General features: G+C 45.2%; 1 protein-coding gene across 3 annotated transcripts in view; it reads right to left on the reverse strand.

The window, feature by feature from the left end:
- Positions 1 to 27,415, reverse strand: part of CEP192 (centrosomal protein 192) — a 1,292,743-nt gene that overhangs the window by 873,609 nt on the left and 391,719 nt on the right. For all 3 annotated transcript variants that reach the window (XM_029590939.1, XM_029590938.1, XM_029590940.1), the window contains one exon: positions 18,513 to 18,577. In XM_029590939.1, coding sequence (XP_029446799.1) covers positions 18,513 to 18,577 — 65 coding nt within the window. The remainder of the gene's footprint in view (positions 1 to 18,512; positions 18,578 to 27,415) is intronic.

The raw sequence follows: 27,415 nt of genomic DNA on the forward strand, positions 1-27,415 counted from the left end.
AGTGCTGCAGGATACACACGAACCCGACCTTTCCTTTTCGGGGGCATTTTCGGATTTTCTCCGATGAAGAAACAAACAAATTGTAGAAATCCGGAGAGCGTCTGAGCAGAGCTGCTACACCGAAGCCATCTTGGCCACACCCTCGGGGCTCAGCCATCTGATTTGTTTTAAATAAGCTACCTACTAACTTCATGGTGTGCCTCCTGGTCCTATTACCTGAGAGAGTAAATAACTAATTCACATTAACTTTTTCAAGTCCTTTCATGATTTTGTAGACCTCTATAATATCCCCTCTATCTTCTCATCTCCAAACTGAACCACCCTAACCTTCAGCCTTTCTTCATACGGCAGCCATTCTACACCCCTTATCTATTTGGTCGCCCATCTCTGCACTTTCTCCAGTGCAACTATATATATATATATATATATATATATATATATATATATATATATATATATATATATATATATATATATTTCTGACTGGATGATTGAAAATTATCTTTTACTTAATACCCAGAAGTCAGAGTCTTTGTGAATCTCTAGCACTTAAATCCCAGCTAACCTGGTTTCTCTTGATTTTAAGGGCAGTAGTATTAAATGTGCAGAACAAGCTAGTAATTTGGTGTTTCATTTTGATTCACCGCATCTTAAAAAAACGAGACAGATATAGACAGAGATAGATATAGATATATATAGAGAGAGAGAGATGGATAGAAAAAAAAGCAAAATTGCTTACCTTGTAATGGGTGTTATCCCAGGACAACAGGATGTAGTCCTCACATATGGGTGACGTCAGTAACGGAGCCCTAATGCGGGAAAAACTTCTGTCAAAGTTTCTAGAAACTTTTGACTGGCAGCCTGAGGCTACTGAGCATGCCCAGCATGCCATGATATTCTCTGCCACAGGGGTCTCACTTCAGTCTCGTATGTAGCAATAAGCGTTAGCAAAAATAAATTTAGAAAAATAAGAGGCCCAACTCCGCAGGGTGGCGGGTGGGTTTCGTGAGAACTACATCCTGCTGTCCTGGGATAACACCCATTACAAGGTAAGCAATTTTGCTTTATCCCAGGACAAGCAGGATGCTAGTCCTCACATATGGGTGATTAGCAAGCTAGAGGCTGAATCATTTAATATGAAGGCAACAGTGATGTGTTGCTGTGGAAATGAGTCAGCCAAAGATAACAGCAGATTGGTTGTAGAAGTTGGGATTATACTGGAAACAAGTTCTTTAAGACAGATTGTCCATAGGCAGAATCTTGTCTTCCTTGCTTGTCTAAACAGTAATGAGCTGCAAAGGTGTGAAGAGAACTCCCATGTTGCTGCTTTACATATGTCAAGGATTGGCACTCAACGGAAGTGTGCTACTGAGGTTGACATTGCTCTTACGGAGTGTGCCTTTACTCATCCTTGGAGAGGAAGGCCTGCTTTTTCATAGCAAAACTGTATGCAATCTGCTAGCCAATTGGATAGAGTATGTTTACCCACTGCTTTACCTGGTTTGTTTGGATCATAGGAAACAAAAAGTTGATTTGATTTTCTGTGTGTTGCAGTGCGGTTTAAGTAAAAGGATAGCGCACGTTTACAGTCCAAGGTATGTAAAGCTGATTCTCCTTGATGGAAGTGAGGTCTTGGAAAAAATGTGGGTAAAACTATGGATTGATTCAAGTGGAATTCTATGACTACTTTGGGAAGGAATTTTGGATGAGTATGGAGGACCACTCTGTCATGTAGGAACTTTGTGTAGGGTGCGTACGTGACCAGTGCTTGTAATTCACTAACCCTTCTCGCTGATGTAATGGCTATGAGGAAGGTAGTCTTCCATGTGAGAAATTTAAGATCACAGGAATCTATGGGTTTGAAAGGAGAACGCATAAGTCTTATTAATACCAGATTCAAGTCCCATTCTGTGACTGGATGTCGAATTGGTGGTTTGAGTTGAGTTAAGCCTCTCAAATCTGCTGACGAGAGGTTGTGTGGAAATTGGTGCATCTCCCACTTTGTTATGGTAAGCAGAGATTGCACTTAAATGGACTCTTACAGATGAAGTCTGAAGACCAGAGTCTAAAAGATGGTATAAGTAATCCAGTAGCGAAGTAATAGTGCATGTGAAGGGATCAATGTTGTTTTGCTTGCACCACAAGGTGAATCTTTTCCATTTGGAAGCATAATTCTTTCGAGTGGAAGGTTTACATGAAGCTATAAGCACTTGGGAGATATGGGTTGAAAGATTGAGTGGTTGTAAGATTAAGCTTTCAACATCCATGCTGTCAGGGATAGGGATTGAAGGTTGGGATGGCGCAGCCGACCTTGATCCTGAGTTATGAGAGTGGGAGCTATTCCCAGGCGAAAGGGATCCCTGATCGAGAGATCTAGAAGTGTGGGAAACCATACTTGACGAGGCCAATATGGGGCTATGAGTATCATGGACCCCTTGTCCTGTTGTAGCTTCACTAGAGTCTTGGTTATGAGTGGAATTGGAGGATATGGGTTTAGTAGACCTGAGTTCCAAGGGCGAGCAAAGGCGTCCTTGGTTGGCTGATTCTTCTGTTTGTGTAGAGAACAAAACTTGTCCACTTTGTAATTCAGATGTGACGCAAAGAGGTCTATTGTTGGTTGTCCCCAACGTTGGAATTTCCTGGTCGCTACTGAGGGGGTCCAGGGACCACTCGTGTGGTTGGAACTGATGACTGAGTCGATCTGCTACTACATTGTGTATGCCTGCCAAATAAGTGGCCCGGAGGACCATTGAGTGGTTCAGGGCCCAGCCCCAAATCTGTGCAGCTTCTTGACAAAGGCGATACAAGCCCGTACCTCCTTGTTTGTTGATGTACCACATGGCTACTGTGTTGTCCGTTTGGATGAGAACAGTCTTGTGTGAAAGGCAGTCCTTGAACGCATGCAGCGCATAACGTATAACTACAGAAAATTGATTTGAAATGTTGCTTCGAGTTATGCCAAGTACCTTGGGTTTGGAGAGTGTCTATGTAAGCTCCCCAACCCAAGGTGGATGCACCTGTAGTTAAAGTTATTTGTGGGACTGTTGTTGGAAGGGTAGGCCCTTGAGCAAATTGTCCTTGTTTGCCCACCAAAGCAGAGATGAGTGTAGCTGGTGGGTTACTTGAATTGGAGAATGCAGTGGTTGAATGGCTTGGATCCACTGTGATCTTAAAGTCCATTGGGTTACTCTTATGGCTAGTCTTGCCATAGGAGTGACAAGAACTGTGGAGGCCATGTGGCCTAGTAAGGTTAGAAACTGATGAGCTGTTGCTTGCGTCTTTGAGAGAATTGAGTTTGCTAGCAAGGATAGTGTTTCTGCTTGAGTCTCAGGTAGAAAGGCTTTTGCAAGAGTGGTGTCCAGGTCTGCTCCTATGAATTGGAGCATATGAGACGGTGTGAGATGGGACTTTTGATAACTGATGAGAAATCCCATGGAGTGAAGTAGAGCAATTATCTGGTTGAGAGAAGTAATTGCTCCTTGTTGAGATTGACTTCTGATGAGCCAGTCGTCTAGATATGGGAAGACATGGACACCTTGCTTGTGCAAGTGTGCTGCTATTACTGCCAAACATTTTATGAAGACTCTGGGAGCAGAGGCGAGTCCGAATGGCAGTACTCTGTATTGGAAATGTTGATGACCCACCATGAAGCGCAGATACTTGCGATGAGGAGGGAATATTGGAATGTAAGCTTATGCGTCTTGAAGGTCCAGAGAAAAAAGCCAATCTTCTTTTTGGAGAAGTGGAAGCATAATGCCTAGAGAGACCATTCTGAACTTTTCCTTTTTTAGAAATTTGTTTAGATTTCTGAGGTCTAGGATGGGCCGTAGGCCTCCTGTTTTCTTTGGAATGAGGAAATATCGAGAGTAGAATCCTCTGCCCTGCTGAGACTGGGGCACTAGTTCTATGGCCCTGGATTTCAGAAGGGTGGATAATTCTATTTGAAGTTGAGTAATATGATTTCTGTTGGGAGGAATCTGAGGTGCTTGAAGTTCTGTAGGTACTGCTAGGAAATTGAGCTTGTAACCTTGAGATATGATGGACAGAACCCATTGATCCGTTGTTATAGTTTCCATGTGTTGTAAAAGTTGGATAATCTTCCCCCCACAGGGAGCTCTGGTTGAGGATTCATGGATTGGCTTAGTTCTCTGGAGATGTTTTAAAAAACCAGCAGTGGGACCTGTTTGAGTGGCAGGTGCAGGTCTGGTTGTTCTTTGTTGACGAGGTTGTGTCCTGTGCTGGGATCTTGCCTGGCAAGGCCTAGTTGCAGGAGGATAATATCTTTTAGGACAGCAATAGGGCCTGCAAATATCCCTTCGCTGGGACCAACGTGCAGCGTGGGTAGTGGTATCATGAGGCATGGAGGATAGCTGCCTTAAAGTCTCAGTATGTTCCTTGAGTTGAGAGACCGCTTCCTGAACTTTTGTTCCAAATAAGTTGTCTCCTGCACAGGGTAGGTCTTCCTAGTTTATCTTGGACCTCTGTCCTGAGGTCTAATGCCTTTATTTATTTATTTGCAATTTTTGTATACCGACATTCGTTAGGAGAACATCACATCGGTTTCCATGTAACAAAGTAGCAATATTTATACATAATTTTTGTATACCGACATTCGTTAGGAGAACAACACATCGGTTTCCATGTAGCAAAGGCAATATTTATACATAGTTTGACACACAAATAACCTGATTAGGCAATATTTATACATAGTTAGACATGTTTAACCTCACTTCTTACTACAAAGTTTTTCCGTAACATCTTGTTAACATGTTACCCACTTATATTGTTCGTTGTCTATTTTATTGGATAACCATTCTTTTTGTAAGTTGTATGTATCAAGTTGTTTTACTGTAAACCGGAGTGAAGGCATTTGCTATACTTCGGTATAAAAAAAGACTTAAATAAATAAAATAAATAAATAGAGAGTTGCACCGGTGGAGGTGTCGATGACTTCGTCTGTGGTGCAAGAGTTGACTGAGTAGGCCTTTCAGGCATCGAGGTAGTGGTAAATTTAGGCTGTTTCTCTAATGGTTCTCCTCGGACAGATCCCGACGGTGAAGCCGAGGTGTGCCGGTGCCGATGTTTATGCCTAGGCCTTATGTCTGCCGCCGAACATATCGACGATATCGACGGAGATGGGGAGGATTTATCTCCGGAACCGTCGGGACGGCGCTTTTTTAACAATACCTTTTTCGAAACTCCTGTTGGTGAAGACTTCGAAGAAGTGGCCGGAGGAGTCAGTTGTAAGCTGAAAAGTTGTTGAATTTTCTCCTGGCGGAGTTTACAGCCTTTTGGTGTCATTTCTTGACATTTGTCGCAAGAGGAAATGTCATGTTTTTCGCCCAGACATCTAATGCACTCTGTGTGCGGATCGGTAACCGACATTGTCCGGTTGCAAGTCGGGCATTTCTCGAACCCCGACGACATGCTATCATCGACGGCCATCGATGTCTGAAAAAAATAGTGGTTTTTTTTTTTGGGGGGGGTTTTTTAAACACGCTGAAATATTTCACCAGCCGGTGAATTGAGAAAAATTGGGAAAAAGAAGAAGTTTATCTAACTGATAGGTATCGCTGAGGTAATCTGAGGACTCCGGGTATCCGTGCTGCTGTCCAGCGGCGCGGAAAAACGAAGACTGAAGTGAGACCCCTGTGGCAGAGAATATCATGGCATGCTGGGCATGCTCAGTAGCCTCAGGGTGCCAGTCAAAGTTTCTAGAAACTTTGACAGAAGTTTTTCCGGCACTAGGGCTCCGTTACCGACGTCACCCATATGTGAGCACTAGCATCCTGCTTGCCTGGGATAACACTCCCTACAGAGTGGGATACAAGCACACATCAGTAAGTTTGTACAATCTTTGTATTACAAACCGTTTTTATTATTCGAAAAACAAATACATTCAGAATAAGTTACACTATGTATCCATTAAACTGGCGGTTATTTACCCTCAACATTTATTTATTTTATTTATGCAACTTTTATATACCGTGTCACAGAATACAAAAATTCTATCTTTACGGTTTAGTTGATAAAATTCAATAAAAAAAACAGTTAGAAACAAGAATAAAAATTCAATAAAAAATAAAAATAGTACGATAGTAAAATCTAAATATTAAAACAAGATAAAGTATAGTTAAGAAAGATAAAAAGAATCCCCAGATAGCTGTTAGCACTCCTTCCCCCTTTCTTATCCTCTCTGTCCTTTCTTAACAAGTTATAGCCTGGTATTGCCGTATCCCAATCGAGAGATTCCGTGAACCATGTCTCCGTGACAGCAACAATGTCTAAGTCTGCCTCTATCATTAGGGCTTGCAGATCTGGGATTTTATTGCCCAAACTACGAGCATTTGTGCTCATAGTTTTCCAGCTTTCCTTGTTCAGGTTACTGCTGTTCCTGGACTCCTTTTGTGAATTTAGTTGAGTTTTGTTGTCCTCTTCACCCTTCCCCTTTGCATTTGTGCAAAGGAAGGGATTAGTGCCTTTGATGACAGATTCATCCAGCACAATGACCTTTTTCCTTTGGTTATGGATCTGGAATTTCTTTATACATTGGGTTTCTTCTTTCTTTTCAGATATCACTTCAATCACTTTCTCAAGAGCTTCTTCAGTATTTACTAAAGAGAGGGCTTTTGGTACTTGTTGCACTTGATACAGGGTGTGTCTCTGCATCACAGGTTCAATTCTACCAGAGCCCACTGTAATCTTGTTTGAGTTCATTAATGCCCTGTGTGAGTGTGGGGGTAATAGACTTGTGGGCTGCACAGCTATCAAGAATGGGTGCCTGTGGGTCATGGGTCTTATCCTACCTGAGCCCCACTGTAAATCTCTTTATCCTTGACTTTTGGTTTTTCTGTGGTAATGGGAAATTAATTGCTGAAAATTGTAAAGAGGGTGAGCCTTTCTTCATTGAAGCTAATTCAGCTTTAACTTCAGCAAGCTCCTTTTTCAAGGAAGAGAGTTCTGAACAAATGGGGCAAACCCTAAGTTTCCAGATGATTTCCCTCAGAATAAAGGCTCCACAACAGTTACATTGTATACACCTCATTTTGGTAATTTGGTGGTTAACACCTGAGGTAATACCAATTTACTTATTTATCTTGTTGCCAATCATGTATTCAGGAAGATTATATCAGAAATACAAACCTAGGGGTGGGTGGGTAGAAGGGTAGGGTGGGAGGGAGTTAAACAGTTAACCCTTGGCCAGGGCTTTTCCCTGGACACTGTATCTGCTGCTTTTGAACAGACCTTCCCCCAGGTAAGGCTAGCTAATGTAAACTTTCCCTCTGGTTATCCCTAAGGAGAGGGACTTCTGTCTGTCTCCTTCAATGTCCAAGCAGACTGAAGAGGACTTAAATTCCCTCCTGCTATGCACTATGTCTGTTGCCAATAGCTGTTAAGCACTCCCCTTCCTTTGTAGTTTTCTCTTTTGATTAGACAAACAGCACTTTAAAACAGCAATATCATATAACTAGAAATATATAACTAGAAAAATATACAGATAATGTGTGAGATAATGGGAGGGAGTACTTGAGGAAGGCAGGGGAGGGAGAGTGGGGAAAATACTGGCGGGGAGAGGAGGAAATGGCTTCCTCCTAAGGGCTGTGGCTAAGAAAAGGCTAAGTGAAGGCTTGTTTAAACAGCCAGGTTTATAGTTTTGGTTTTTTTTTTTGTTTTGTTTTTTTTAAAGGTTTAAGTACAGTGTTCTAGGTGCAGATCTGGGGGCATGGAGTTCCATAACTTGGGGCCTGCTAAGAAAAAGCCCGTTCCTTGGTAGAAGTGAGCTGGAATAGCTTGGGGGATAGAGTGTGGATGGATCCTTTGTAGGTAGACCTGGTGGGTATGTTAAATGTACTATAGTGTAAAGAGCCATTTAGCCAGTGAGTGTGTTGATTGTGCAGGAACTTGTGGATGATGGTGAAGCTCTTGTGGATTATTCTGAAGTGGATAGGGTGCCAGTCTAGGTGCTTGAGGATAGGAGTAATGTGCTCCTTTTTGCGGGTATTGGTGAGGATTCTGGCTGCTGTGTTTTGGAGCATTTGGAGGGGTTTTAATGGTGTTCTTTGGGAGGCCAAGAAGGAGGGCATTGCAGTAATCAATTTTTGAGAACAGTGTGGTTTGGAGGAAGGTTCGAAAGTCGTTGAAGTGGAGGAGGGGTTTTAATTTCTTTAGAACCTGAAGTTTAAAGAAACCGTCTTTTATAGTGGTGTTAATGAATTTTTTTAGGTTCCACTGATCGTCCATAGTGACACCTAGGTCCCTTACTTGTTGGGCAGTCGATGTGTTCAGTGTGGCCGGGGTGGGGGTGGAGGGACGGCTTTTGTCCGGGGAGATTTTATTTTATTTAACTCTTTTATATACCAACATTTGTTTACACATCACATCGGATTACATTATAACAATTGAACTAGGAAATGAAATTACATCATAACAAGGCGGATAACAAGGAGATAAAAAATTGGCGTACAGTGAAGTCGGCGAAGGGCAGAGAGTAAGTATGTATTTATTTATTTAAAATCTTTTCTATACCGTCGTTCAGTAGATTACCGTCACAACGGTTTACATAGAGGCACATATAGTAAATTGTACATGCATCTGTTCCTATTATTACTAATGGATGTGCCTGATAAGCTCGGTAACAGTTTCATAATAATGGCTATATGTTCAGTGTTGTCTATTCTGACCTGTGACTACAATAAAGACTTAGATTTATGCATTCAATTAAGTAAGAACAAAAGAACAGATGCAGGGAGGAAAACAGGATATTTTAACTATTAACTATAAACAATGTTTATTTATTTATTTTATTTATTTAACGCTTTTTATATACTGGCATTCGTAGGACACATGTCGGTTTACAGGTAACCGTGAAAGGAAATTACAATGAACGATGATAGAAGGCTAACTAGATAATATACGAAAGTACAGTGAAAGAGTCAACGAGCAGAAATACAACTTTGTTGAACAAAGTGGATTTTGATTATCCATATCAAGATTAGATAGGCATATGAACTTATAAACAGTATTAAGGAGGCATGTGCACTTATGAATTTAGCATATGAACTTATAAACAATATAAAGGAAGCAAGTGCACCTATGTACAATTAAAAGCAGGGGCAGAGGGAGGCAGGGAGGGAGCGAGGAGAAAGAAAAGCGGAGGGGGGTAGGGGGAAAGGTGCGGGGGACGAATGAGGGGCAAGGGGAACAAGGGTACTTTTAGAGCAAGGGTACTTTCAAGGAAAAGTTGCTAGGGTGAGAGGGCGGGGTGGGAGGGAGGCTGCAGGGCGCTGGAGAGGGTGTAGGGGAAGGGAGGGTCTTAAATTTGCAGGGGAAGGGGGAGTGGGGGATGGGGCAGGGAGGGGATGGGGCAGGTAGGGTACTGGGGTGGTACGGGGGAGAACAAGGAGAAGGAATGTGGGCCGGGCAGGAGCTGATGTGGTTCAGGGGAGGTAAAAGATTATGATTGAGAGGAGTTGGGGTATGCCTGTTTAAAGAGCCATGTCTTGATTCCTTTTTTGAAATGGCTCAGGGATGGTTCTAAGCGGAGTTTGGAGGGAAGGGAGTTCCAGAGGGTGGGACCAGCAATGGAGAAGGCTCTACCCTCTGGTGGTAGTAAGGTGACCAATTTTGAGTAAGGGGGTTTGGAGGATGCCAGCAAGGGAGTTTCTAGTGGGGCGATTGGCCTGACGGAATTGTGGCATATCTTCAAACCAGGGGGAGTTGTTTTTGTACAACAAGTTATGGAGAATGGTGAGTGTTTTGTATTGGGAACGGAAGGTAATGGGGAGCCAGTGGAGATCTTGTAGTATGGGAGTGATATGATCAGTTTTTCTAGTGTTTGTTAAGATTCTAGCCATAGCATTTTGAAGGATTTGAAGGGGTTTAATAGTGGAGGCTGGGAGGCCTAAGAGAAGGGAGTTGCAATAGTCGAGTTTTGATACTATGGTGGTTTGCATAACAGTGCGGAAGTCATGGGCGTGGAGGAGATACTTCAGTTGTTTGGAGTTTGTAGAAACCCCCTTTTAGAAGCGATTTAATGTGAGATTTGAAGCTTAGTTGATTGTCTAGAGAGACTCCTAAATCTCTGACACTGGGCGGTAGTGTGTGAGTTTGTGAGGCGTTTTGAATCATTTGGTGGATCGAGTCGATTGGTTGGTTTGTTACCATGAGGATTTCAGTTTTTGAGGCGTTGAGTGCAAGGTGGAGATTGGAGAGGAGGGAATTGATAGCTGTCAGACATGTTTCCCAGTGCTGTAGGGTTTCGTAGAGGGATTTCTGAATGGGGATAAGTATTTGTACATCGTCTGCATATAAGAAGAATGTTAGTCCTAATTTAGAGAGTAAGTGGCAGAGTGGGAGTAGATATATATTGAAGAATGTTGTGGTTAACATGTTGATTGGAGAGATTCAATACTGTAAGTAAAGCAAAATTGCTTACCTTGTAATAGGTGTTATCCCAGGACAGCAGGATGTAGTCCTCACATATGGGTGACATCGGTAATGGAGCCCTATGTACGGAAAAACTTCTTTAAAAGTTTCCATGAAACTTTTGACTGGCACCAGAGTGCCTACTGAGCATGCCCAGCATGCCATGATATTCCCTGCCACAGGGGTCTCCCTTCAGTCTTGTTTTGTAGCAATAAGCCTTAGCAAAAATAAAATAATAAAACGTATCGTACCCAACTCCACGGGGTGGCGGGTGGGTTTCGTGAGGACTACATCCTGCTGTCCTGGGATAACACCTATTACAAGGTAAGCAATTTTGCTTTATCCCAGGACAAGCAGGATGCTAGTCCTCACATATGGGTGATTAGCAAGCTAGAGGCTGAGTCATTTTGCAGTGAAGCAACAGTGAAGTATTGTTGATGAAATGAATCAGCCGAAGATCACAGCAGGTTGGATGTAGAAGGAGTTGGGATTATACTGGAAACAAGTTCTTTAAGACAGATTGTCCATATGCTGAATCTTGTCTTCCTTCTTTGTGTAAACAGTAATGTGCTGTAAAAGTGTGAAGAGAACTCCATGTTGCTGCTTTAGAAATGTCCAGAATAGGTACAGAGCGAAGGTGTGCCACTGAGGTTGACATTGCTCTGAGTGTGCTTTCACTCGCCCTTGAAGAGTAAGGCCTGCTTTTTCATAACAAAATTGTATGCAATCTGCTAGCCAGTTTGACAGAGTATGCTTACCCACTGCTTTACCCGGTTTGTTTGGATCATAGGAGACAAACAGCTGACTGGATTTCCTTTGGGCTGTTGTGCGGTTTAAATAGAAGGATAACGCACGCTTACAGTCCAAGGTGTGTAAGGCTCTTTCACCCTGATGGGAATGAGGCCGAGGAAAGAATGAGGGTAAAACTATTGATTGGTTCAAGTGAAATTCCGTGACAACCTTAGGAAGGAATTTTGGATGTGTACGGAGGACTACTCTGTCATGTAGGAACTTTGTAAAAGGTTCGTATGTGACTAGCGCTTGTAGTTCGCTGACCCTTCTAGCTGATGTAATGGCTAGAAGGAAAATTGTTTTCCAAGTGAGAAATTTAAGGTCACAGGTATCTATGGGTTCAAATGGAGAATGCATAAGCCTGGTTAATACTACGTTAAGGTCCCATTGTATGCTTGGGGAATGAACTGGAGGTTTAATGTGAGTTAGGCCTCATGAATTTACTGACGAGAGGTTGTGTTGAAATAGGTGCATCTTCCAGCTGGTTATGGTAAGCTGAGATTGCACTTAAATGTACCCTTACAGATGACGTCTTAAGACCAGAGTCTGAGAGGTGGTATAGGTAATCTAGTAGTGAGGTAGTGGGGCAAGTGAAAGGATCTAAATCTTTCTGAGTGCACCACAATGTAAACCGTTTCCATTTGTAGGAATAATTCTTTCTAGTGGAAGGTTTACGGGAGGCTATCAGCACTTGAGATATAGCTGTTGGAAGGTTGAGTGGTTGTAAGATCAAGCTTTCAACATCCATGCTGTTAGGGACAGGGATTGAAGGTTGGGATGGTGCAACTGACCCTGTTCCTGAGTTATGAGATTGGGAGCTACTCCCAGGAGAATTTGATCCCTGACTGAGAGATCTAGCAGTGTGGGGAACCATACCTATCGAGGCCAATATGGGACTATGAGTATCATAGTCCCCTTGTCCTGTTGTAGTTTCACTAGTGTTTTGGTTATGAGCGGTATCGGTGGATACACGTATAACAGGCCTGAATTCCAATGGCGAGCAAATGCGTCCTTTGGTAGGTTGTTCTGCTGCCAGAGGAGAGAGCAGTAAATGTTCACTTTGTAGTTGAGATGGGATGCAAAGAGATCTATAGTCGGTTGACCCCAGTGTTGGAAGATCTTGGATGCTACTGCTGGATCCAAGGACCATTCGTGCGGTTGGAACTGACGACTGAGGCGATCTGCTACTATGTTGTGGATGCCTGCTAAGTAAGTGGCCCGAAGAAGAATTGAGTGTGTTAGGGCCCAGTCCCAAATTTGAGCTGCTTCTTGACAAAGGAGATAGGAACCTGTTCCCCCTTGCTTGTTGATGTACCACATTGCTACTGTGTTGTCTGTTTGTATCAGAACAGTCTTGTGTGAAAGGCAGTCCTTGAACGCATGTAGCGCATTGCGTATAGCTCGAAGCTCCAGGAAGTTTATTTGAAAAGAGGCTTCGAGTTTTGTCCACTTGCCTTGTGTCTTGAGATGACCAATGTGTGCTCCCCACCCTAAGGTGGATGCATCTGTAGTCGTTACTTGTGGAACTGGTTGCTGGAAAGGTAGGCCTTTGAGCAGGTTGTTCATTGATGTCCACCAGAGGAGCGCAGATCTGAGCTCTGGTGTTATGTGAATAGGAGTGGACATTGGCTGAGTGGCTTGTATCCACTGAATTTTGAGTGTCCATTGCAGTAGTCGCATGGTCAATCTGGCCATGGGAGTGACATGAACTGTGGAAGCCATGGGCCCTAGAAGAATGAGGCACTGGTGAGCTGTTACCTGGAATTGGTTTCGAAGAGTGTGAGTCAAGAGGACATGTGTTTGAGCACGGTCTCTTGGAAGAAAAGCTTTTGCTATCGCAGTGTTTAGCTCTGCACCTATGAACTGTATAAGATGAGTTGGTGAAAGATTGGATTTCTGGTAGTTGATGAGAAATCCCAAGGAGTGAAGCGCATGGATAGTGAGTTTGAGAGAAGTGAGAGCTCCTTCTTTTGATTGACTCTTGATGACCCAATCGTCCAGGTAAGGGAACACGTGCACCCTTTGTTTGTGGAGGTGTGCCACTGCTGCAGCCATGCACTTTGTGAATACTCGTGGTGCTGATGCAAGGCCGAATGGCAGCACTTTGTATTGAAAGTGTTGATCCATTACTCGAAATCGTAGGTACTGGCGATGAGGAGGAAAGATGGGGATGTGAGCGTAGGCATCTTGAAGATCCAGAGAGCAGAGCCAATCTCCCCTTTGAAGAAGAGGTAGACTGGTGCCTAGGAACACCATCCTGAATTTTTCTTTTTTGAGAAATTTGTTGAGATTTCTGAGGTCTAGAATGGGACGAAGGCCTCCTGTTTTCTTTGGAATGAGGAAATATCTGGAGTAGAATCCTCTGCCCTTTTGAGGTCCAGGAACTGGTTCTATGGCCCTGGCTCTCAGAAGGGTGGATAATTCTGTTTGAAGAATTATGGAATGCTGATTTACTGTCCAAGATGGAAGTGGTGGGTTTTCTTTTGGAACAGTAAGAAAATCCAGTTTGTAACCGTGAGCTGTGATGGACAACACCCACTGGTCGGTGGTGATGGAGGTCCAAATGCTTTGAAAGTATGTTATTCGACCCCCCACTGGTATGTTTGGGAATGGGTTAATAAGGCTGCTTCTCTCTGGGGATTTTCAAAAACCAGATGTAGTGGCAGTTTGTGGTGGTGGTTGAGCCCTTGCAGGCCTCTGCCGAGGCTGTTGGCGTTGAGGTGGGCGGGCTGTCCTATTTGCTGGGGGGTAATACCTGCGTGGACGGTAGTAAGGACGTCTAGTATCACGCCTTGGAATCTTTCTTGTGGAAGGCTGAGTATCCTGTGGTAGTAAGGATAACTGCTTTAGGGTTTCTGTGTGGTCCTTCATAGTAGCCACAGCTTCTTTTACCTTTTCTCCAAAAAGGTTATCCCCCAAGCAAGGAAGGTCAGCCAAGCGTTCTTGCACCTCTGGACGTAGATCAGAGGCCTTTAGCCATGCCCATCTGCGTGCAGCTATGCCTGAAGCCGAGAGTCTTGCTGCAGTCTCGAAGCAGTCGTAAGTGGCTCTGACCTCGTGCTTCCCTGATTCGAGGCCTTTATGAATGATGGTTTGGAGTTGTTCCTGATACTGGTCAGGAAGAGACAGGGTTAGGTCTTGAACCTGCTTCCAGAGGTTCCTTTGATACTGGCTCATATATAGCTGGTATGATGTTATTTTTGATACCAGCATGGAACCCTGAAAAACCTTGTGTCCCAGGTTATCCAGAAATCTACTTTCCTTCCCAGGAGGTGTAGATGAATGGGATTTCAGTCGCTTCGCCTTCTTTTGGGCGGATTCTACGACTACTGACTGATGTGGCAACTGAGATTTCTGAAAACCTGGAATAAGTTGTACCAAATAAGTTGCCTCTGATCATTTATTAACCGCTGAAACTGATCCTGGATGCTCCCATATTCTGTATTGAAGTTCTAGGAACACTTCATGAACAGGGACTGCTAGCATTTCTTTAGGAGGGTCCACAAACTGCAGAACCTCCAATGTTTTTTGTCTCGCATCCACCTCTGTTTGTAATTGAAAGGGGATGGTTTCAGCCATATCCTTTACAAAATTTGTAAAGGACAGGTCCTCAGGAGGTGACTTCCTGTGGTCGTCAGGTGGAGAAGGTTCTGAAAATATCTCTTCATCCGAAGAATATTCAGAACTGGTGTCCACAGGCATCTTACGTGGAGTGTGGTGAGTGACTGGTTCATTAGGTCGTGATGGCAGCAGAGGAGAACGAGGCCTTGGAGGTCTTGGAATCCCAGATGGGCCTGGAATGGGCTCCTCTGGTGCTTTACTGGAAAGAATGTCCAGGAGCGTGTCTAATTTGGTGATGACTGGATGTAGCATCAAGACATCTTCTTTGGGCATCGGAGTTGGCACCGGTGGCACCGGCGAGGGTACCGGAGTAGGCATCGGGTTCGGTGGCATCGATGGCGCTGGATCCCTCGGGGTTGGAATCGGCATCGATGGAAGTGTCGATGGCTGAGGCGGAATCGCATCGCGCAGAGCCTGGTGCACCGCTTGACGTATAAACGTGTCAAGTTCCACTCTCATAGCTGGTGATATCAGAGCAGCTATGGAGGGAGGCGGTGTTGGCGATGCCGATACCTCCTCAGAGCCCTGAGGAGGGGATCGCCGTGGTTCAGTAGGCCCCGAAGCCTCCACACTCGTCCGAGGTATCTTTGCGGGTGAGGCCATACCTTTCGATGGATCATCGGTTATCGATGCCTGGCGTCTTCGATGCCGGTGTCGATGTTTTTATTTTTGTTTCTCACTGCCCGAAGTCGATGCCTTTGATGACACTGATAGGGAAGGCGTGGAAGCATCTCCCGCCTCCGGACGAGTTTTCTTCAGTAAAACTTGACGAACTGATCCTGATGGCGATGACTGCATGGAAGTCGATGCCTTCGGAAGCAATTGTATATTAAACAATTGTTCCATCTTCTCAGCTCGGAGACGACGGCCTTTCGAGGTCATCTCCGCACAGGATTTACAGGACTGAATATTGTGGTCTTTGCCTAGGCAAAGAACACATTCAAAGTGCGGGTCGGTTATGGACATCGTCCGCGCACAGTTTGGGCATTTTTTAAACCCGGAGGCCATGACGCCAGACAGCCGTCGACGGCGATGATTCAAAAATGTCAGTCCCGGCCGGAAACCGAAAAGGGAAAAAAGTTACCGCGGTGACAACCAAGGGAAACCCTTGCCGTGGGATAAATTGTTTCCAGAAAAGCTAAACTTTTTAAAGGAGGTGAAATCACCTCAGGACTCCAATAGACCGCGATGCTAAGTGCTTCGCGGAAAGAAGACGACTGAAGGAGACCCCTGTGGCAGGGAATATCATGGCATGCTGGGCATGCTCAGTAGGCACTTTGGTGCCAGTCAAAAGTTTCATGGAAACTTTTAAAGAAGTTTTTCCGTACATAGGGCTCCATTACCGATGTCACCCATATGTGAGGACTAGCATCCTGCTTGCCCTGGGATAAACATTTTTATTTTTTCACAATTAAGAGAGCAGTATTTGAACAGTGACCACCTCTGCTGTCCAAGATGACTCTACCTCTCCTCTATAACAGCCACTCCCACCTCATCAAGTCCCCTCCATCTTCCTATTACCCTTTCCTTTTGCCCCCCACCTCCCAACTTCTATCTGGACTTGCAACTGCTATGACTCCACAACAGGCTGTTTTCTTCCCCGGCCAGGAACACATTCACAACTACTTGCTCCCAAATATTCAGTAGTGATGGTCAGGTTCTGCCTCTTCCATGCTATAGCTTCACTGGTGTAGACCCTTCATTCACTACAGGTACCCTCCTCCTCCAGGTACTCAGTTCAGCATATGTCATCAATTTTCTTCCTCCAACCCCTACAACATATTGCTCTAATTCCACATGCAGCCTGTCGTCTCCTACTAATCTCACAATCCAAGCTAACAGCCTATGTCTTACACACAGGTGGTTGAATGAGGAATTAGTGCATGACTGTACTGACAATCACTTTGCTGCCAGGTCCCAGAAATATTGCCAGATCATCTCAAAACAGTGCCCAACTTCTGTTCCCCTATTCTTCCTCTATCAGCACAGCCAATGCACTTGGGATTATATGCAGTTTTTGCACAATTATAAATTATGCACAAAATTCTATGCACATATATGTTTGGATGACTATGGGGGTCAAAAGTAAACTATCAAATATTGTCATTCTGATGCACCCAATATACAACAGTACTTTCTTACAGAGTTTTTAACTGTTCGTCATCCATGATTTAGAAACCATGGCTATAAAACAGAAAAGATAGTCGTAAAAGTAATTTCTCTGCATATTTAGTATCAGGTCAATACAGTAAAGTGTGGCCGCGGTTACCCTGCTTCTTATCCGCTTTCTACTCACTTTTCGGCTGCGTTAGTCCAACTCGCGATACACTATCCCCTTTAATCCATTATTACCGCCTCTTTAAATCACCGGGTAACCCCTTCCGCCCACGGCATGTATATTAGATATAAACAATCGAATTGGCTATTCCCTCCCATACAGTAACGCGCGCCCCGACTATCGCTTTTTTAACCTGCAGTTTTGCTGCGCGTTTAACCTGCTAAGTTACCGCCTACACTTACCCCTGTGTTAGAGGCAGGGGTAAGGGTAAGCGGCAAACTTTCCCCCAGCCCCCGCTCACCTGCCCTGGCCGCGTCCATGGGTGCTGGTCTCCGGGGCAGGCCAAGTCCTCTCTCCCCTCCTCCCGAAGCAACGAAAGCGGAAAAAGCGAAAAAACGAAAAAAAAGTAGCAACGAAGCGACTTACTTTTCTTGCAGCCCTCCTCTGGAGACGGACCGCGGCTCCCCTGACCCCCAGAAGGGAAGCATTTGTGGTTTGCAAGCAAATCAACGAGTCTCCAGCGATCACGGATCCTCCGGAGATTGATCGCGGCTCACCTGCCTCCCGGAGGCAGCTGCCGGCGAAGATGGATGCCTGCACGGGCGAAAGCGGCCCCTGTGCGTGCAATTTGGCTGCTCAAGGCGTGACGTCATGACGTTTGGCGTCACGGCATGTGACATCGCGTCTTCAGCGGCCAAATTGAACGCACAGGGGCTGCTTTTGCCCGTGCAGGCATCCATCTTCGCCGGCGGGGCCACTTTCGCTGCCGGCTGCCCCCCGAGAGGCAGGGGAGCCGCGGTCCATATCCGGAGGAGGGCTGCAAGAAAAGTAACTCGCTTCATTCCTTTACACTTTACATGTCGTTTCACCAGTCCTCTCTCCCCCACTCCCTGCGCCTTGCTTCGGGAGGAGGGGAGAGAGGACTGGCAATCCCGAGCGTAGGAGAACCGTCCACTTCCTGGTACCTGTCATTTCAAATGTCATTTGAAATGTCATTTGAAATGACAGATACCAGCGTGTTCGTGAAGCGTTAGGCCAGCGCACCCAGGATACTGTATAGTGCTCTATACAGTAAAATGGGTTGCGCGGGCCTAATGCTTCACGGACGCTTCTTGGAAGCAGCTTGCATTTGCATGACATTGCAATACGGTATCGAGCGGTAGCTGAGCCGGACTGTGCATGCGGCAACTGCAGGTGCGTCCGGCACTAACGCAGCTCTTCCTATTGCTCCTTACTGTATCGGCCTGTATATTTAAATTATGCTGCAATAGAAATTTGTCCCCAGCTTCATATAAGATCTATTTCAGTTCATTACTAATCAATTATCAAATTTACAAAAATCACAATTCACCTTTAACTGTTTCTCTAATTTATCAAGTTTTGTTAAAGCCCTTACCTGAATAAACCTGTGTTCTCTCTCAAATTCTCTCTCATCTTCTGCAATCATCTCTATAGCATCCACTAAAAACAAACATAAAATAATTTGCTTACATTTTAATAAGCATGTCTAAAGAAACATATTAATGGAATTCTGATTGCATAGGATTTCATAGCTACATAACATCTGCCTGCTACATTTTATTCTCCTGAACTTTATGCATCATATTTCATAACCGATATTTAATTTCAAAAATTCATGCTTGATTCCTCTCTTCATTCCAAATAAAGCTAGGAGTGTTAATAAAAGAGGGAGAAAGCAAAGGTTGCTTATCTGTAACAGGTGTTCTCACAGGACAGCAGGATGTTAGTCCTCACATATGGGTGACATAACAGGATGGAGCCCAATCACGGAAAACTTCTGTCAAAGTTTCCAGAACTTTGACTGGTCCCTACTGGGCATGCCCAGCATGGCACTAACCCTGCAGCCAGCAGGGTTCCCCCTTCAGTCTTATTTGAAAGCTACAGGCAGTGCCGAAAAATAAAACAAAACGTTACGAACCGAACACCACGGGGCGGGGGGCAGGTTTCGTGAGGACTAACATCCTGCTGTCCTGTGAGAACACCTGTTACAGGTAAGCAACATTTGCTTTCTCACAGGACAAGCAGGATGGTAGTTCTCACATTTGGGTGAGTACCGAGCTGAGGATGTCCGAACCTGCACCAAATGTACCCTAAGGCGTGCAACAGGCACAAGAACTGGAGTGGAATTTGGGAGAGGGCATCCTGAACCCCACCGAGCAGGCAGAAGGGTGTTGGTATGTCTTGTTGTAAACAGGTTACGAAGGACAGACTGGCCGAAGATGGAATCTTATCTTCCGGCTTTGTCCAAGCAATAGTGGGCTGCAAAGGTGTGGAGAGAACTCCAGGTTGCAGCCCTGCAAATGTCAGTAAGCGGCCCTGATTGTAGGTGTGCTACTGAAGTCGCCATGGCCCTCACAGAGTGTGCTTTAACGCGGTCTTCAAATGGAATGCCCGCTTGCTGATAGCAAAAGGATATGCAGTCCGCCAACAAGGAAAAGAGAGTCTGCTTACCCACAGGCTTTCCCAACCTGTTAGGGTGAAAAGAGACGAACAATTGAGTGCTTTCCCTGTGGGCCGCTGTACAGTCTAGGTAAAAAGCTAGAGCCCGTTTACAGACGAGGGTATGCAAAGCCTTTTCTCCTGGGTTGGCATGGGGCCTGGGAAAAAAGGTAGATATTATGATGGATTGGTTTAGATGAAAATCCGAGACTACTATAGGTAAGAATTTAGGGTGAGTGCGGAGTACCGCCCGGTCCTGCAGATGTTTAGTGTAAGGAGGATAGGTAACTAGGGCCTGCAGTTCACTAACTCTGCGCACTGAAGTGATTGCCAAAAGGAAAATCACTTTCCATGAGAGATATTTCAGGTCACAGGAGTGAACAGGCTCCAATGGTGGTTTCATGAGCCGACCGAGAACCAGATTAAGGTCCCAAGAAGGGGCCGGAGGACGTAATGGAGGCTTGATATGGAGCAAGCCTTTTAAAAAGCATGTTACAAGGGGTTGTATTGATATAGGAACATCCCCGATACCCATATGGAAGGCAGCTACCACACTGACATGCATTCTGATGGAAGAGGTCTTTAGACATGATTCTGACAAATGGCAAAGATAGTCCAGAAACTTCGGGATTGGACAGGAAAAGGGGTCAAGGGACTGAAAAGCACCATGCCGTGAACCTTTTCCATTTGTAATAAGATTTTCTCGTGGAAGGCTTTCGTGAAGCAATCAAGATACGGGAAACTGGATCTGAAAGGTTAAGTGGTTGAAGTATTAGCCTTTCAATATCCATGCCGTCAGGGACAAGGCTTGAAGATTGGGATGGCGTAGGATCCCGTCGTTTTGAGTGATCAGGAGCGGGTCCTTTCCCAAGGGAATGTGCCTGCGAATGGAGAGATCCTGAAGTATTGGAAACCACACTTGGCGAGGCCAGTGAGGTGCTATCAGGATCATGGTTCCCTTGTGCTGACGCAACTTCACGAGAGTCTTCGAGAGACGAGGAAGTGGAGGGAATGCATAAAGCAAACCGGTTGCCCATGAGAGGGAGAATGCGTCTCTGGGCTGAGAGTGTTTGCTGCGAATGAGGGAGCAGTAGTTGTCCACTTTGTGATTCTGAGGGGACGCAAAGAGGTCTGAGGATATCCCCATTGTTGGAAGATGGAGTTCGCTACTGAGGGGTTGAGAGACCACTCGTGCGGTTGAAAGATGCGACTCAGCTGGTCTGCCAGCACATTGTCCACTCCCAGCAAGTAAGTGGCCCTGAGGTACATCGAATGCGAGAGGGCTTCCGCCCAAATCTGTGCAGCTTCTTGACACAGAAGGAAGGAGCCTGTGCCTCCCTGTTTGTTGATGTACCACATGGCCACCTGGTTGTTAGTCTGAATTAGGATGACCTGATTGGATAGGCGATCCTGAAAAGTCCTGAGAGCATATCTTATTGCTCGAAGTTCCAGGAAATGTATCTGGTGTTTGGCTTCCTCTGGAGACAAAGAGCCTTGTGTTTGCAGATCGGCTACATGGGCTCCCCACCCGAGGTTGAAAGCGTCGGTGGTGAGAATGATTTGAGGATGCGAAAACTGGAAGGGCAATCCCTGGAGGAGAAAGTTCTGACTTTTCCATCAGGCGAGGGACAGACTGAGTCAGTCGGTGATGTGGACAATGGTCGACAGAGGTTGAATAGCTTGAGTCCATTGAGACCTCAGAGTCCAGTGCATGAGGCTCATGGCCAAGCGGGCCACTGGTGTGTGACATGGACTGAGGACGCCATATGTCCCAGGAGGACGAGAAATTGGCGTGGAAAGCCTTTGCCTGTAAGGTGTCCAAGTCTGCCCCAATGAACGATAAGGTTTGAGATGGGACTAAGTAGGATTTGTCGTAATTGACGAGAAACCCTAACAAAATTAGAGTGTGTAAGGTTAGATTGAGGGACGACAGAGCAGCTTGCTGAGTGGGAGCCCTGATTAACCAGTCATCCAGATAGGGGAAGACGTGAACACCTTGTGTCCTGAGGAATGCTGCAACGAATATGAGGCACTTTGTAAAGCCTCGTGGAGCAGACGCTAGGCCAAATGGAAGCACTCGGTATTGACAGTGCTTGAGGCCTTCTAGGAATCTCAGGTACCTGCGATGAGCTGGACTTATCGCAATGTGGGTGTGTGTGTCCTGGAGGTCCAGAGAGCAGAGCCAGTCTCCTCTTTGTAAAAGAGGTAGAAGCGAGCCCAAGGTGACCATCTTGAACTTTTCTCGCTGGAGGTACTTGTTGAGGGCCTGTAGATCTAGAATAGGACGGACGCCTCCCGATTTTTAGGGGATTATGAAGTACAGGGAATAGAACCCTAAGCCTTGCTGAGTATAGAACGGGTTCTATTGCTCTTGACTGGAGGAGGAGGGAGACCTCTTGATCCAGAAGATTGGAGTGGTTGGATGTTCTCCATGTCTGCAGAGGTGGGGAGTCCGGTGGCAGGGCGAAAAAGTTCAGATGGTAAACCTGAGCAATGATTGCCAATACCCATTGGTCGGTTGTGACTGAATGCCACATGTTGTGAAAGTGGCACAGTTGACCTCCCACTGGTACGTGTGACAGAGGAATCTGGCTGCTGCTCTCCAAGTGGAAGTGAAAAACCGGAAGCAGGCCCCGGCTGGGGAGCTGTTTGTGGTTTTTGTTTTCGAGTTTGGCGAGACTGAGGTTTCTGATAAGGTCTCTTAGCACGGGATCTGGCTGGTGGTGGGTAGGACTTTCGTGGACGGTAGAACGACTTCTTGGAGTTCTTTCTAAAGGGCTGCTTTGAAGAGAAGTCGGAAGGCATCGAAGAGAGCTGTTTTAGGGTCTCATGATGACTTTTAGTTCAGCCACCGTCCGTTGGATCTGTTCGCCAAACAGATTCTCTCCTACACAGGGCAGGTTGGACAATCGGTCTTGCACTTCTGGGTGAAGATCAGAAGACTTGAGCCAGACCCACCATCTCGCTGAAATAGCAGCTGCAGACACTCTGGTAGAGGTGTCGAAAATGTCATAAGATGTTCTGATCTCATGCTTGCCTGCCTCAAAACCTTTGCTTACAAGGGTTTGTAGTTGGTCTTGAAATTGCTGAGGCAGGGAGTCTGAGAAGTCCTGCATCTGCTTAAATATGGCCCTGTTACATTGGGTCATATAAAGCTGATAGGCAGCAATTCGGGAGATGAGCATGGCCCCTTGGAATACTCTGCGTCCAATGTTGTCCAGGAATTTCTGTTCCTTACCAGGAGGGGTAGATGAGTGAGGTTTTGACCTCTTTGCTCTCTTGTGCAGAACCTACCACGACGGAGTGGTGATCAAGCTGTGACTTTTGAAAACCTAGGGCTGACTGTACTAAATAAGTAGGGTCAGCTTTTCTGTGTACTGGAGCAATTGTTCCTGGATTTTCCCAGTTCTTCTTGAGAAGATCAAGAAGAACCTGAAGAACGGGAATAGAGGTTACTACCTTGGGGGCATACAGGAATTGGAGCAACTCCATCATCTGGTGCCTATCAACCTGTTCTATCTGCAATTGAAAAGAGATCCTCTGGAGGAGAACGCTTTCTACACTCAGTGGGTGAAGGTGATGAAGGTAAATCATCTGTGTCTGATGAGGTATCATCACCCCAGGTATAGAAAGGGTCAACACCCTTTCCTCAAGGAAGTAGAGGGGGACAGGGTGGATGGATACCTGAAGGTCCAAGGTCTGGGTTCCGAAGGAATCGGAGGAAGTATTGGGGGCACAGATGATAGCATCAAAGGCATCGGTACAGGCATCGAGGGCATCGATGGATGGCTCGGTGGTGCCGATGGACGTATCGGCACAGATGGTTGGATCGGTGGCGAGGGAAGTATAGGCATTGATGGATGAGGCATAACTCCGGATGGAGGAATGCGGAACAGAGTTTCTCCTCCCGATGATGCTGTCAATAAGGAGGGCATCTGAGCTATCGGAGACCTGGGGATCCATCGATGGAAAAGCGGCCATCCTGGATAGCATCAGTGCCAGCGCTGCCGGAATCGGGTCGATGATCAGTTCCACAGTCTGTGCCGGTGTTGGAAGAACCTGAAGACGTTGCATCGCCTTGTCGATGGCCTCCTGAACCATTCAGTCCAGTTCTTCTCGGAGACCTAGAGCAAGCAGCCCTGGCTCCGGAACAGAAGAAGGAGACAGAGGCATAGCCGGAGAGACCACCGTTACAGGCGGAGTCGTGGCTCCCGATCCCCGATCGGGTGAGAGTTGCCTCAGAGACCCGGTCGCAGGAATGGTTGGTGCCTTTCCTAGACGGGGTTTTTTCGACAGCGACTCAGACTATGGCGAGGTCGATGATTTCGCTCCCTCAATGGTCAGAGTCTTACGATGTCGATGGTGATGATTTTCCCTGCGATCCTGAGGGGAACTAGAGGGTGTCAATGGCCGAGAAGTCGTCTATGCCAGTCGGTCACCGGTCGGTGGTCAATGCTGGCGCGAAGTTGATGGTGCCGGTTCAGACGACGTTGATGCAATGGATGGAGTTAGGGTTTGAGCACAGAATAGAAGTTCCATCTTCTCCATTCTGGCCTTGCGACCTTTCAGTGTCATTAGGGTACATTTGGTGCAGGTAAAGACATCATGCTCACGTCCTAAACACATTACACAGACTTTATAGGGGTCTATGATAGACATGGTGCGGGTACAGTCCAGGCACCGACGAAACCCCGACGCCATGGCAAAAACTTTAGCCGCGGTACGGTCAACGGCCAGTAGGCCGCAAAGGCCAAACTCGACAGTAATCGACAGGAAACTGGTCAAAACATACCGGACTACCGCGGAGTTATAAAAGGTAGAAGAGGGACCTCTGTGGGACAACTTAACTTTTAGTAATTCCGTGAGGAATCAGTCAGGAATCTCTTCAGAGCTCCTTTACCGCGAGGCTACTGCTGTGCGGAAAAAAGAAGACTGAAGGGGGACCCTGCTGGCTGCAGGATTAGTGCCATGCTGGGCATACCCAGTAGGAGCCAGTCAAAGTTCTGGAAACTTTGACAGAAGTTTTCCGTGATTGGGCTCCATCCTGTGATGTCACCCATATGTGAGGACTACCATCCTGCTTGTCCTGTGAGAATTATGGATCTATTACAACGAAAAAAAACTCTTACCTGATATTTTCTTTCCTTTATTTCTGCTACATCAGTCCAGAACAAATGCAAGAAGAGCACTAACTTTTTTTTTTTTAATGAAATTACATACAGTAATGCTCTGACAGAGCCAGTAGTGCTCTGACAAAGCCTAACAAACTTCAAAGCTATTTAAATTTAAAAAAAACTAAGAACTTGGTATGTTTTTATTATTTATTTTTTTTTAATATGATCCTTTTGAAAAACTGAGCAATGTAGTAAATGTTGGTTTGTTTGGTTTTTTTTAAAGAACATTTAGTTTATCAGGTGGGTTTCTGGACTGTTGTAACAGAAAGAAAATTATCAGACAAGATTAAGTTTTCCCTTCCTTAATTTTCTGCTACACCAATCCAGAATGATTGAAACGTTCCAAAGTCCAACTATTCTGGATGGCAGGACCTGCTCCAAAGGAGTCTTTTTTTTTATTTATTTATTTTTTTTGCAAGAAAATACATTCTATGTTTAGTATATGAATATAAAGTAGACCATGCTGCTGCTTTACAAATCTCTCTCAGATTTATAGCTCCTATTTCCACCCAAAAGGTAGATTATGCTCTTGTTGAATGGGCTCTGATTATTTCTGAAGCTTGCTTGCCTTTTATATATGCTGATATAATTGTCTTATCCATTTTCCTATTGTAGCCTTGGATGCGGCCTCCCATTTTCATGGTCCTCCAAATACAAATATGTTCTTTTACATGAATGTGCGACTTCTAAGTATTTTCTTTCAATATAACTTTACAGAGGAATATACCTTAACACACAGTGTGAAAAAAGAACACTAAACTCAGTAACATTAGTATTCCTCCTAAGTTTTCTTTTCATAGGTTCCCCCCATCCATACACCACCACACCCAATTTGATCAGTAGTCCAACAAATGTCCACATTTCCCAAAGAAGATTGAGGAAAAAAAATAAATAGGGAAACAAAGTTAGAAGCAATCAACCAGAAACCAGTAACATCCTAGACTTCAACTTCATTCCATCAAATCTATCCTCTACTGAAAAAAATTTTTTGCACATTTTCAGGTAGAGTCTGGAAACACAGTCCACATTTCTTTCAAATATAACTTCTGGGAAAATGATCCATATTCCAACTGAAACAGATCATTAAGGACCGCCACATATCCACTGTGGGTGGGGCCATCTTTATCCAATGAAGCAGGATACATTTCTTTGCAATCAGACACGCTTTCAATAAGAACATTATATTCTCCAACTTCATACATTCCTCTCCTGCATCACTACTCAGGATACAAAAACAGCATGACTATTTTATCTCAAAACATCACAACTTCTGTCGTAAACATTCCCAGAATTCTTATAACAATTCCAGAGACAGTGAATTAAAGCTTGAGATCACCCACATTTGAGACAATCACTGACTGCTATAAGCCCCATTTTCTGTGCCCGCATACAAGAAAAAAATAGTGTGATGAAGTATAGCAGAGTTGCTTACCTGTAACAAATGTTCTCTCAGGACAGCAGGATGTTAGTCCTCACATATGGGTGACATCATCAGGATGGAGCCCAATCACAGAACAATTTTGTCAAACTTTCCAGATCTTTGACTGGCACCTACTGGGCATGGCCAGCATAGCACCAACCCTGCAACCAGCAGGAGTCCACCTTCATTCTCGTAATATAGCAAAAGTATGTGCGAAAAAATAAAATAAGAAAACGTAAACAAACCCAACTCTGCGGAGTGGCGGGCGGGTTTCGTGAGGACTACCATCCTGCTGTCTTGTGATAACAGCTGTCACAGGTAAGCAACTCTGCTTTCTCACAGGACAAGCAGGATGGTAGTCCTCACATAAGGGTCAGTACCGAGCTGAGGATGCCAGAGCAAAGCACCAAATGCACCCAAAAGACATGCAACAGGCATAACAACAGGAGTGGAATTTGGCTATGAGGGCATCCTGAACTCTAACGGATCGGTGGAAGGATATTGGTAAGTCAAATTGAAAATAAGTTGCATAGAACAGACTGGCGGAAGATAGAATCTTCTCTGCCAGTCTTATCTAAGCAATAATGGGCTGCGAATGTATGGAGAGAACTCCAGATAGCAGCCTTGCATATGTCAGGAAGCACCACCGAACGGAGGTGCGCTACCGATGTCGCCATGGCTCTAATAGAGTGTGCTTTCACACGGTCTTGGAGTGGAATGCCTTCTTGCTGGTAGCAAAAAGAGATATAGTCCGCCAACCAGGATGAGAGGGTCTACTTTCCCACAGGATTTCCAAGTTTTATTGTATCAAACGAAACAATTGAGTGGATTTCCTGTGGGCTGACGTGCGATCTAGATAGATTGTAAGCATGCTCTAGCCTTCTAAGGAATGCAGAGCCTGTTATCCTGGATTGGAATGGGGCCCGGGAAAAAAATGTAGGTAGGATAATGGATTTATTAATGTGAAATTACGATACTACCTTTGAAAAAAAATTAGGGTGGGTGCAGAGCACTACCCTGTCATGCAGAATTTTAGTGTAAAGCGGGTAGGTAAGTAATGCCTGTAATTCACTAACTCTGCGAGCGGATGTGATCGCGAGAAGAAAAACTACCTTCCAGGTGAGATAACTGAGATTACAGGAATAGAGAGACTCAAACGGAGGTTTCATGAGCCGCCCTAAGACCACATTAAGGTCCCAAGCGGGGGTCGGAGGGCGCAATGGAGGTTTCAGGTGGTGCAAACCT

The sequence above is a fragment of the Rhinatrema bivittatum genome, chromosome 2 (assembly GCF_901001135.1).
Source record: "Rhinatrema bivittatum chromosome 2, aRhiBiv1.1, whole genome shotgun sequence".
Taxonomy (NCBI): Eukaryota; Metazoa; Chordata; class Amphibia; order Gymnophiona; family Rhinatrematidae; genus Rhinatrema; species Rhinatrema bivittatum.